The 12,613-nt window shown below is 42.1% G+C and overlaps 1 protein-coding gene across 2 annotated transcripts in view; it reads left to right on the forward strand.

Annotated features, from left to right (window-relative positions):
- Positions 1–12,613, forward strand: part of NPTN (neuroplastin) — a 90,042-nt gene that overhangs the window by 25,152 nt on the left and 52,277 nt on the right. For both annotated transcript variants that reach the window (XR_015869735.1, XM_088446219.1), the window contains exon 2: positions 4,547–4,894. Coding sequence is in view for 1 of the 2 variants with exons in the window: in XM_088446219.1 (XP_088302345.1) it covers positions 4,547–4,894 (348 nt within the window). In the remaining variant the exon portion in view is untranslated. The remainder of the gene's footprint in view (positions 1–4,546; positions 4,895–12,613) is intronic.

Here is a 12,613-nt window from a genome sequence, read left to right on the forward strand (position 1 = left end):
GTTTCACCGTAGGATTGCTACAATCCCGGATGTGCGCACCTTTATGCAAGGTGTTGTCCGCATTCAGCCGCCCTTTGTTCCACCTGTGGCGCCTTGGGATTTGGCTGTGGTCCTGAGGGCTCTCCAAGGACCGCCGTTTGAACCACTGGGCTCAGTGGATCTTAAATGGCTAACAGCTAAGACTGTTTTCCTTCTGGCTATTGCTTCGGCCAGACGTGTTTCTGAGTTAGGGGCTCTTTCTTGTAGACCCCCTTTCTTGGTTTTTCATGGGAACAGGGCAGTGCTACGCACTCGGCCCGAGTTTCTTCCCAAAGTTGTTTCCCAGTTTCATGTTAACGAGGAAATCGTTGTTCCGGCCTTTAACTCACCGGGTCTTTCCGTGGGTGAGGCCTCTTTGGATGTTGTGCGGGCCTTAAAGACTTATGTTGACCGAACTTCTTCGTTTAGGAAGTCGGACGCTTTGTTTGTCCTCTATGGCTTCCGTAAAAAGGGTTGGCCTGCTTCAAAGCAAACTTTGGCAGCCTGGATCCGTATGGCTATTTCTGAAGCTTATCTTCATGAAGGCCTGCCGGTTCCTCCTTCTGTGAAGGCTCATTCCACTAGGTCTGTGGGTCCTTCGTGGGCAGCTCGACGTGGTGCCTCTGCAGTCCAGATCTGCAAGGCTGCTACGTGGTCCTCTGTCCATACCTTCGTGAGGTATTACAGGTTTGACACCTTCGCCTCTCAGGATGCTTCCTTCGGGCGGCGGATTCTCCTTTCAGCACAGGAGCGTGTCCACCCTTAAAGGATACTGCTTTGGGACATCCCCAAGGTATCCTATGGATACCCTATGGACCCTGAAGTAGAAAATATGAGATATGGTAAGAACTTACCCTTGTTATCTCTATTTTTACGAAGTCCATAGGGTTCCACAGGACTCCCGCCCTGTCGCACCTGTGCTGCAGATGGGCTTTGCTCTGGTCACCGGTTTTCCGTCTCCCTCTGGTGAGAATGTGATTCTTGTATGTGTCCAGATCTTTGTTCTCTCTCTTCCTTCTCCTCCTCCGGCCTATGGCTTGGTAACTAACTGAGGTGCCTTGGCTCGGGGGCGGGGTATAGGAGGGGGACCCAGTGCATCCTGGGAGGCTGAAAGCTTAACTCTTTGGTGCCCTGCGACTGACGTCACACCTATACCCCAAGGTATCCTGTGGAACCCTATGGACTTCGTAGAAATAGAGATAACAAGGGTAAGTTCTTACCATATCTCATATTATCTTCTACATTGACACATTCCTGCATAGCAGGGATACTTAAATCATGCTGAAACGTTTTTCTGCATGATTTAAGTAAAACTTTGCTAAAGCTGGGTACACACCTATACAATCGTTGGCCCGTTATTTAGATTTTATATCTGTTTGTTCGATATTGAAAGAGTGTGTACGCACGTTCGATCCTGTTTTGTCGAATCGGAGGATCATATCTTCTGGGCAGTTTAATTTTCATTGCTGTGTGTATGCACCTTCCATTGTTCTTGAGATTGTACACCAAACATGGGGCTGCCTCTCTAGGCGTGCATAATTAAACTCCGTAAGTTCAGGAAGAATTCTGTGTGCCACGCTCCTCTTCATATACATATTCTCCATTTTTTTTTTTTTCCCCTTTACCCCACCACTGATAGTGGACTCAAGCATACATCCTTCCTTTACCTTTAAAACCTTTACCCCACCATCTATACTGCAAGGCTTGGCTTGCTGGACAGTGTAGTTCCACAACTTGCTGGGCTGTGTAGTGCTGCAGTTGATAGTGGACACAAGCATATGTCCTTCCTTTACCTTAAAACCTTTACCCCACCACATATTGTATGCTCCATATTGGTATCAACTAAAATCAGGGCTTTATGGCATGTCGATGCCAAACATGATCACCTTCATAGAATTAGCCTTGTATTTGTCTGCAAGAATACAAGCTCGAGCCTTCCTTTTACTCAAAATCAAACTCATGTTGGAGAATGACAAAGACGAACAAATGTTCTGTCCTAAAGCTACAGTAGCTAGTTTATAAATGAACGGACGTAATAGCTCTGAAATTGTTCATGTAGGCTTGTTTTGGTCTCATAATCACACATAGGGCGGAATTCAATTGTTTTCGCGGCCCGCATTTCCCGTCTAAAGTGACAGGTGATCGCGGGCCGCTATGCAATTGTTCCAGATTTTCGTGCTGATCGCGCCCAAAGTGGTCGGGTTTAGCCACGTAAAGCTGCTAAACCCGACCAAAGTGCTGGGCGCGATCGCGAAAAGTGGTGTTTGGGCGCCCAACCATGTCATTTTTCACACATTTCAGCTCATCCCCCTGGGGCTGCGAGCTGAAATGTAGCGCCGTCAGCTGATCGTGCCCGACAGGAGCAAGAATTGAATAGCTCCGTCGGGCACGATGGGGGCAGGAATCAATTGCAGTCCGCCCACTATGTTCATTTTAGGTACACCCACTATGAGCCCAACCTGATACCGGGAAAATGTGTACGCTGGTACAATAATTTGCTTGCGATATTTGGGCCGTGCGGGATCGAAGGTCGCACATTGGATTGTACATGTGTGTACGCGCGTATCGGGTCTGTGATTGGCACTTCCGAACCGGAGCATTGTCGATCGATCAGTCACATCGAATGTGTGATTGTATAGGTGTGTTCCCAGCTTAAGTAGCGGGCGATTGTACAAACAGCCTTATTTTTAACATAGTACACATGACGTGTGAACATTACCACATTTTGTGTATATATATATATATATATATATATATATATATATATATATATATATATATATATTTTTTTATAATAAATTTGTTGTGAAAATTGAGTAAATAGAAAAATTGGGCCACCTTGAGCAATAGTCAGGATGGTTGCTACAGCAACCTGGGGCTTTGACAAGCTAATCATCTCTATAGCTGCCCACAGAAATTCTCTAAATATAAAGTTGGAATATGAACTAAACAGGTAGTCTGTGTTGGTGGATAGATCATATGTTTGAGTATTATTATTTTTTACATGCTTCAGTCTGTTAGTCTTCTCTGCAAGAAGAGCTTAACTGGCATTTCAGTAGTTACAGATTTGGGTTGTATTGGCAGTGTAAGATGTGGCACACCCGCTTTTTAATTGACATTCTTGGCACATTAATCTCTGTAAAAATGTTCGCTTGTGTGTCTGTGTTGTGCAGTGTTAATATAATTGTTGTTTTTATGTGTGTCGGGGCCGTTCTCTGCTAAATAAGTGTCGTGCGTGATCACTCTCTCTTGTGCCAGCCGTTCATTAGCAGATTACAGCTCAGCAATCAAGGCATCAGTAAGGTTGTTCGTGTATGCACAACTAATGTAGGGAAGGTGGCAGGCATCTGCAGAGAATGCTGCAATGCAGGGTGGATGATCAGGAATGGGAGGTCTTACTGTGGGAAGTCACTGCTAGGAAAGTCAGTGCTAGATAATGGAGGAGGCTGCTGTTCATTAGCTACTAAGCGTTTGCGTTGCTTTAATAATAATATTCCAAAAGAAGCACAAGGAGAATGATTGTGTGGATATTCTGATGGTTTAAATGTGACAGTACATTTTAATTTCTTGCCTCACATGACCTCTATTTTTTTATTTTTTTTAAATCTGTTATGAAACCTTTACAGGTACTTTTGTTATCTACTCTTAAGCATAGAACCAGCAAAGATGTGTTACATGTTTTAAATTATAAAAAGTATAGTGTTTCGAAAATTTCCCACAAATACATTTATTTTAGTGTTAAACATGATAAATCCCATATTTTAGTACAAATGTTATTGCATAATGGCTGCAGTTTTTGCCGTTATCACACTTTAGGATGCACAGTGAGATGTCATTTTAAGTTTACTATGTATATTAGTTAACACAGATGTGTATTCCTGAACAAATAAATAACAGTTGTCAATTGGAGAAATGCTCTTTTTTTATTTATTTTTTTATACATGTTATTGTTCAAACAAACCTAAGAGTGGATTTAAAGTACATGCCATAAACTATATTTGTTTAAACAATCATAATTTCCGCAAAAGCCAACGCAGTACTGTTAACCACCTTAAGGTTATCCGAACCTGTTTTGAAGGTCGTTAAGGACACTAGCCTGGACCATCCTTACAAATAGATTACTCTGAAATATAGCTATGCACTGTATCATTGTCTTGCTTTAAAAACCTGAACATTTTAATGCAGTATGAAGTAAATAAATAACTTGAAAACTTAACTTAAAAAAAAATATAGCAATTGATTATTAGACAGGGATTTGTGTAAAATCTGAAAGAAATAGCTACACTGTAACTGTTTTTTTTATGCTGGAATAAGTGTTTGGCCTTTTTTTTTGTTTGTTTTTTTATTTTTTTTTACTTGCCAATCATGCTAAAAAAAAAAGCAATCTATCATAGGCAAAATTGTCTTTTCTTCTATTTTATCTTTTCCGTTATCTGCATTCTTATTTCCTTTTCTTTTTCTTTCTACACCTTGTTCTTTTCTTCCCACTGGCCTATCACTGCCTCTCCGCTAACCCCTCTAACCATAGCTGGGTTTGTCAAGTCGCCTATGTCAGAAACTAAACTAACAGGGGATGCCTTTGAACTATACTGTGATGTGGCTGGGATCCCCACACCGGAGATCCAATGGTGGTATGCTGAAGTCAACCGGGTTGAGTCTTTCAAACAGCTTTGGGAAAGTGAGAGGAAACACCGGGTCACCATTAACACAGCCTGTGGCACAAATTGTGTGAGTGTGCTGAGAATAACTAGTCTGACCCTGGAGGATTCTGGCACATATGAGTGCCGGGCAAGCAACGACCCCCGACGGAATGAACTACGACAAAACCCAGCTATAACGTGGATCAGAGCCCAGGCCACCGTAAGCGTCCTTCAGAGTGAGTCCACCCTCCTCCCGTATCGTAGTGGATTTGTAGTAGCTAGATGAGCTCTAGTGAAACTGTATGTGCCCCACTTCCCTCACCAACCCACCACCTGAGATCCTTGGTAAACCATCTTGTTGTCTCGTCTTTTTGATCCTTCGGTTCTTCCACCATGCGTAGTCCTTAGAAGCTTCCTTCAATTGCTGCTGCTTATTTTTTTTTCATCCTAGGAATTGCAGAAGAGGGGAATCTTAATACTGTGGCACACAGACTCCAAATATTTGTTTATGTATATATACGCATGTCATTTTGCAGGTTCCATTCTAACTTTTTTGTTTTTTTGTGTGTGCATTGTCTTTTATTTTTTTGTTTAATTGACTCACCTTTTGGTCCTAACTAATTTCTCTTTTATCCTGCGATACAGCTCTTCAGATTTTCCATTCCAGTAACAGAAAATCCGTTCCACTGTGTCTCATATTTTTGTGAGTGAGAAGAGTCTGTATAGTATTTAAACTGCTTTTTCTTATTTTTTTTCTGTTTTTAATATTGGGTCTCCATTGGCAGTATTATCAGTTATGATTGTTTTGGATATCTGTAATCCTGTAAAATTCTTGCCGGATTATTAGGGTTATTAGAGGATATAATTAATAACTACTTCAGGCTTGTTTGCATTTTCATATTCTGGTAGTTTGAATGTAATATTTTCTGTCTGACACATACCTTCAATGCTATGTTGGCACCTTGCAGCAATATATCAGCCTTTTTAAAAAGATAAGTATTCTTACATTTTCTTTAAAGCTTTTAACTTTGTGGTCCTTGTGCAGAAGATAGTGACTTGTACCCCTTTCACACATACAACCCGGGAAATTCTTGCTCAGACCCGGGAATTTCTCCTGTGCAAATTCCCGGGTATTTGGTCAAGACCCCCGTTTCACAATACAGCCTTTACCCAGGAATTCCCAGGTAGACCCCTTTCAGACATAAGCCGGGTTTTTTAGTTTTTATTATTACCTGCCTCTCCTCTGCCCTTCCTAGCCTATCCCCTCTCCAGCTGCTGCTGATTATGTCATCATCATGCAGCAGGCAGCCGACTAATCACTGCAGCCATTTTATCTTAATAATAATTAATTATATCTGCCCTGGTGGTCCAGCGGGAGTGCGGGCGGCCCGCTGTGGCAGAGAGCCCGCCGGCGCTGGGTCCCCGATGTCTGGCTGGGGTTCTCTGTACACAGCCACCGGCGCGGGGATTGATGAGCAGCAGCGCTGAGCGTCCTGAGCTGCCAACTCAATGTAAAAGCTGCTTGGTGCAGCCCGGGAGTAAATTCCCGGGTAGCACCATTCAGACATAAGCAGGGTAATTCCCTGGTCGATTGAAGGGTCTGCTACCCGCGAACGTGTTGCCGGGTAGGTACCTTTGACATACGTGGCAACCCGGGAATTTGGCTGAGGCAGGCCACATTCCCGGGATTCTCGGTATGTCTGAAAGGGGTATTATAGAAGGGTTGGGTACGGGATCCCGACAGTCAGGATGCCGACGATCAGAATACAGACAGCGGCATCCCGATAGTCAAAATCCTGACAGATTTAGGTAAGTACTATAACCCTCCCCTCCCGCAGCCTAACCCTAATACTTACCTCTGCAAACTTTTGGTGTTCTGACAGTCGGGATGACGCTGTCTGTATTGTGACCGTCTGCGTCCTGACTGTCGGGATGCAGACTACATCCCATATAGAACTGTGTATTGAAGCAGACTTATTTGATATATTGTCTTTAGGAGCATAGGTCTTTTTTTTTTTTTCCATATCACAATTGCAGTACTTTTATTAATGCTTTGCTGATCAAAGTGAAGAGATAAGACTATTTTTCGCCTCTTGTTATTACAAGCTAAATGTTTGTCTGTAAACTGATTGAAAGCACTGCTAACCTTCTCCCGCCCCTCTCCTCGTTGTAATGCGACAGATTGTATTCCCTCCTCTCATGCCTTGTAGAAAGGTGAAAGCTACCTCTGAATGGCGTACGCTGCATGAAGATTGTGGCTAGAATATTAAGCAGCTTGTTCTGTATTTTAGTGGCTCATTCTACGCTTACATCCTGCACCAAACCAGCACTCCTTGCATGGTGAGAACTGAGGTTCAGGCTAGTGCCTGAATTGGTTCAATAAAATGCAGCTTCTCCACAACATGCTTTGTGTACGTACACACAGAATTTTCAGGATACCCTTGTAAAGGCAGCTTTCTTTCTTTTGTCATGTCTCTAATTTTGGAGGACTACCAAGTTACAACATACACACCAACACAATGATTATCTTAGATATCTTTTTCCTTGTCTGCTATTCTGTTTTTTTTTTTTTTTGTTCGAACAAAGGTTTTTAGTTTGGGATTATACTGGCATGCACAGTATGAAAGAATGTTTGCCCATAGATTCAGAAGCCATCTTTTTAATTTCAAACTATATATCCTGAAGAATATGGTTAGTGGCCGCTGCGTAATGCACAATGACTTAGGAGGGGATTCAATTTCTTGCGCCCATAAATAATGGGTGCCTGATGTCAATTGTTTTGCTGATGGGAGAGAGTGCCATGGATGCCCATTACTTATAGCTGCCAAATGTACCGGGTTTAGACGTGTAAATCTGCTTACCCCATGCAAAGTGATGAGCACGCTGCCCAAATGGTAGTTTGGGCACCCAAAAGCCAGACTTTTTGCGGATTTCTGCTCACCCCCTCAAGAGGGCGCTAGCAGAAATAATAGGCACCCTCGGCACTCGAGTCCATTAGCATAAACAATTGAATAGCTCCCGGTCACTTTAGGTGCAAGATCAGGCACCCCAAAATTTTTTTATTTTCCCCCTTAGTATGCAAAGTATAAAAAGCCCTCAGCATTCATAATCTAAGTGTACCTTTTTATACATGACCACATACAGTCTCTTGGCTCTAAACCCACATAATACATTTGGAGAAGTGTATATTACTTTTCATAATGTATTACTTGCATTGATCAACTTTCTGAGGAACATAAAGGTAATTACATTAGAGTTACGGTCACGAGGTCACTTTGGCACCTGCTTGGCAAAATACTGCTTTTATAGTCTGTCTGATCCACCTGTATAGAGTAAATATTTGAGCCGCCCTTAACATATGAACATGTTTTTCAATTTATGGAAATATATATATTATAATTAATATATATTTTCTAAACTGTGTTGCTTTAGTCTGCTTTGTTTCCTTGTTTGACAATGCAAGGTTTGGATTGTAGCTCTATCCAGACCAGCCCAGATCTCGTTTGAGCTGAGTACATACTGTGATTCTTGTCCTGACATGGCTATATCTGACAGATAGGGATGATGGTAACCCACTGATGGACATCCCTAGAACGCGGAGAGAGACACTAGAAGACAAGTCTGAACTTGCCAGTTGCATAGTTAGTGCAAGATGGGTTCAATTACCGTACTTAATATTTTTTTTTCCTCCTGTTCCCAAAGACTTCCCAAATTGAAACTTATACCATAGAGAGTTTGTATTTAAGAGTATAACACACTTTATGTACATAATTTTTTTTTTTAAGATATCAAAGCTCACATCATGTGACCTTGAAATGTAAAAGTCACTATTTAAATATAAAACTTTTTTTATGAAAACTCTGGCTTCAAAACAAGACCAACATGAAAGTTCTACCACAGTAGAAGCAAAGTTATGGTTCGTTTTACTCGACCTTGTCATATTTGCAACCCTGTAGCATGAACACCGTATATCACTGAGGGCTAAAATTTTACATATGAAAGTTACTTTATGCCATCTATCACCCTACCAAATTTCATGAAAATCTGAGACGGTCGGGTTGGAAGCTGTGATGATTTGGCATGGGTGAAGCTGTGATGATTTGCCCTATGTCATTTGGGCCGTATTGGTATTGTTCAGAAAGTGCAGTATGTACATACCTCAGTCGATGTCAGCTACTTGGCATTCCCTTACGGAAAGAAGATGATTTGGAATAAAAAGGAACTAAAGGTTTAGTGGGCAGTCTGTGCGGTCTATATCAGAGGTTCTCAATCTCTGTCCTCAGGACCCCACACAGTTCAGTTTCCAGGTCTCCCGGCAGCTGCACAGGTGTATTCATTACTCACTGACACACATTTTAAAAGATCTACAGGTGGAGTTAATTATTTCACTTATGATTCTGTGAGGAGACATGGAAAACATGCACTGTTTGGGGTCCTGAGGACTGAGTTTGAGAACCTGTAGTCTATATCATCCGTTTTCAGGATAATTTTGGTCGGCCTGAATCGTTCTGGTCATTAGAATCTTGTAGATTATACCCAGCTTAACTCTATGGGAAACAAACATGACTAACTCCCTTGGACTGTTTAAATTGATATTGTTATAATAGATCATAGTTTAATTATGCTATAGTAAAAGATAATTTCCACAAAGTGTACGTAAAACCCACCCTCTTCCATTTCTATATTCCCCATATACTGGACTATTTGAGACCAGAGCCGCAGATTAATAGTTTTATTTAAAATGGCTACAGTAAAACAAGCTGCTGTAAGATAAAACAAATTACATTAAATGAATTACATAAGGATTACCTTGAAGTCTTTCAACACATATACTATACAGAAAAATAATCTCTATATTTGTCCTCTTAGAAAATGGAGGTGGTTGTCTAGTGTTATACTTCCTTTCCACCAAAAACCTGTGTCCGACCTGGGTTTTCACATGGTTCCAACCCAGGTCAGACACCGTTTACACAGCACCATCAATCTGGGTTATTCTCAGATCAGCACCGTTCACACTGAACCCGAGTCTGCCCTGCTAAACTTGTGAGGTCATAAAAAGTGGGAGGTGGCTGCTCCACAACCACCAATCAGCTCATTTTAGGCGTGACCCAGGTCGCATAACCCGTGTTGCGCCATTTACACTGCACCATTATCCAGGTCCATCCTGGGTCTGACCCTAGTAGCTACCTGGGTTGGATTGCTGGGTCACTTGACCCGGGTTTATTTTTCAGGCACCCTTTTACACTGAGCTTCGACTTGGGTAGACCCAGCAATAACCTGGGTTATCGCAGCAGTGTAATGACCCCTTTCACATTTCAAACCCAGGTCGACCAGGGATATTGAACCCGGGTCCGACCTGGGTCAAACCCTTTCACACTCCACTTTCGATCCGGGTTGGCCCTTTTCCAAAACTCCATGGATGTTATTTTAAATGGATGAGGTGTCAAAAAGAGCTCACTCTTTCTCTGTGTAGTCTGCTGGCAGGGCTCAGGCTGCTGACATCATCAAGGCATGCAAAAAGCAGCCAATCAGCACTTTTCCCTAAGTCCCAGGTTGAATAATCCGGGTCAGACACTTTTTTTTGAAGTGCACATAGACCCGAGTCCGACCCGTGTTTAACACTGCTTATAACCCGGTTTGAAATACCGGGTTGATCGACCCGGGTTATTCCAAAGTGGTGCTTTTAGACTCCACCTCGACCTGGGTCGAGCCGCCTCAACACTGCAATAACCCGGGTTATTTTGAAGATGTGAAATGAGCAAGAAAAGGGGTAGAACTGTATTCTGTACTGACATTGGAACATAGGCAAACCAACACTCCTTGATGCTTGTATATTAGCTTCAGACAGCTGTATTCAACTTTTTAGTTTTGGATTAATTATCCTTAATTACTATCACAGATGATACTTGACTTGAATTAAACTTAATATACACTTTTTAGTGAAAATTATGTAGCTGCTGGCACTGTTCTCATGGAATCCTCGCCACTCTTTGGGGATTATGTTACAGGGTCTGAGTTTTCAGAAGTGGCACAATCCGACTGAAAATGTCTGTCTTTTAGCCTTGCTGTGACTGACTTGTTTTCCATGCCCATTGTTACTGGGTGTGTTTTATCTTCTTTTTTTAGTGCAAACTAGAACTGACAAGTCATGAATTAAAGGTTATGTAACATCTTGTTCTCCCAAAACAATTACCTTCCCAAATAAAATAACCATGCCTTGGGTATCTGTGCTGAAATGTTGCATGGAGCTCTCCTAAAAGTTTCTAGCATACTCAGAATATGTAATTAGCTTTCCTTTCACGTTAATATGGAGTAATGGTTGGTGAATTCGATTTATAAGTGTAGCTCATATAGGCTAATAATGGGGGGGGGGGGGGAATTCAATTGTTTTTCACTTGCGGTTGATGGTTCCGGGTGCCCAACAGAGCAATTAAATTGTTGCTCTGTTCGGGTGCGTATAGTCACGGGAGCACACATTTCTGCTAGCAGCTCCCACGTGCGATAAGTCGGCGCTTTGGGCGCCCAAACTTTAGAATGGTTTAGCAGTTTTACGTGGCTAAACCATGTCTATTTATGTGCAACATGCTCGGTATGCTGGTGTGCACAATAATCAATTACATATCGCAACCCGATCTCCCATCACTTCAGACGGTGGATAAGGTGAGCTAAAACAATTGAAACTCCCCCAATCTATTTAGTAAAGCATACAGTCTATCTATTAAGTAAGCTAAATATAGAGAATAAAGCGTTCTGTGGTATTCGGATATGCAAATGAGACTAACGTCTAATAGGTCTTATTGCATGTCTAATTGGAGACAACACCCAGACTGCATAGCTAATACAAGGCTTTCTGATGTCTGCAACTAGTTGAGAACAGACGCTGTGACACGCATAGCATGAGCGCTAACTGCGCATGCGCACCACATGAAACCTGGAAGTGCGACTCGACACCGCACTCCGTGACTAAGTGGTGATTAGACTCACTGAATAAAAGACTGCAGGAGCAATACAGCAACCATTTGCCCTTGAAAAAGTCCCCAAGAGGGAAGAAACGCGTTGGGTCCTCACACCCATCCTTGAATGATTTGATTTATACTTTAATTGCAATCTCCATTTGAGGGGTATATTCGTGTACTACCAATTATTCATTAAATGGCTTTTACAATCTTTACAACTGACCCGGGTTATTCAGTGTTACTGACTGCACATATTTGGGCCCCTCACTCAGACACACAGCAACTGAGGATGCAGAGAGGAGATAGACCAGCAGACACCATGTTTTTTGGCAAGTAAAATGTCCACCGCCATCGCAAGTTTTACCCTGCACCCCATAGAGATGCACAGGGAAACTTAAGATTCCATCACTACCGCAAGTAACCAAAATGTGCACCGGGAATTACGGTGATCTCTGGCAGCACATGACATAGTAGATGGATTCTATGGGTCGGGAATTAAATACCAAGTAAAGCACATGTAGGCTCTATTAAGTAAAACACGTGTAGACTCCATCCTAAATACATCACATGTATGCTTTATATATTAAGTGCACCACCTGTAGGTTCTGTCTATTAAGTACACTACCTACCTACTCTTCAGTATGGCACATGTAGACTCCATATAGTACTGGTTTTGTGAAGTATTCGACCACTGTAATTTAGAATGTCACCTATAGGTTACATTTTCTAAAGGCACCTGCTTGTGGGTAGATCTGTTTAATTAGAGACACTTGTGTGGACAATGGTCGTATTTGGTGATCAGGCTTTCGGGTCACTTGTTTTGGAATAACTAGCAGTGTGTATGGGCTCTTGACAAACTACTATTGATGTGATCATCCAGATAAACCTAAGAAGCTATTGGTACAGGTTGAGTCTCCCATATCCAAAATGCTTGGGACCAGGGGTATTTTGGATTTCAGAATATTCCATATTTTGGAATATTTGTATACCATAATGAAA

Source organism: Taudactylus pleione, unplaced genomic scaffold, assembly GCF_031769625.1.
Source record: "Taudactylus pleione unplaced genomic scaffold, aTauple2 ptg000019l, whole genome shotgun sequence".
NCBI classification, from domain to species: Eukaryota; Metazoa; Chordata; class Amphibia; order Anura; family Myobatrachidae; genus Taudactylus; species Taudactylus pleione.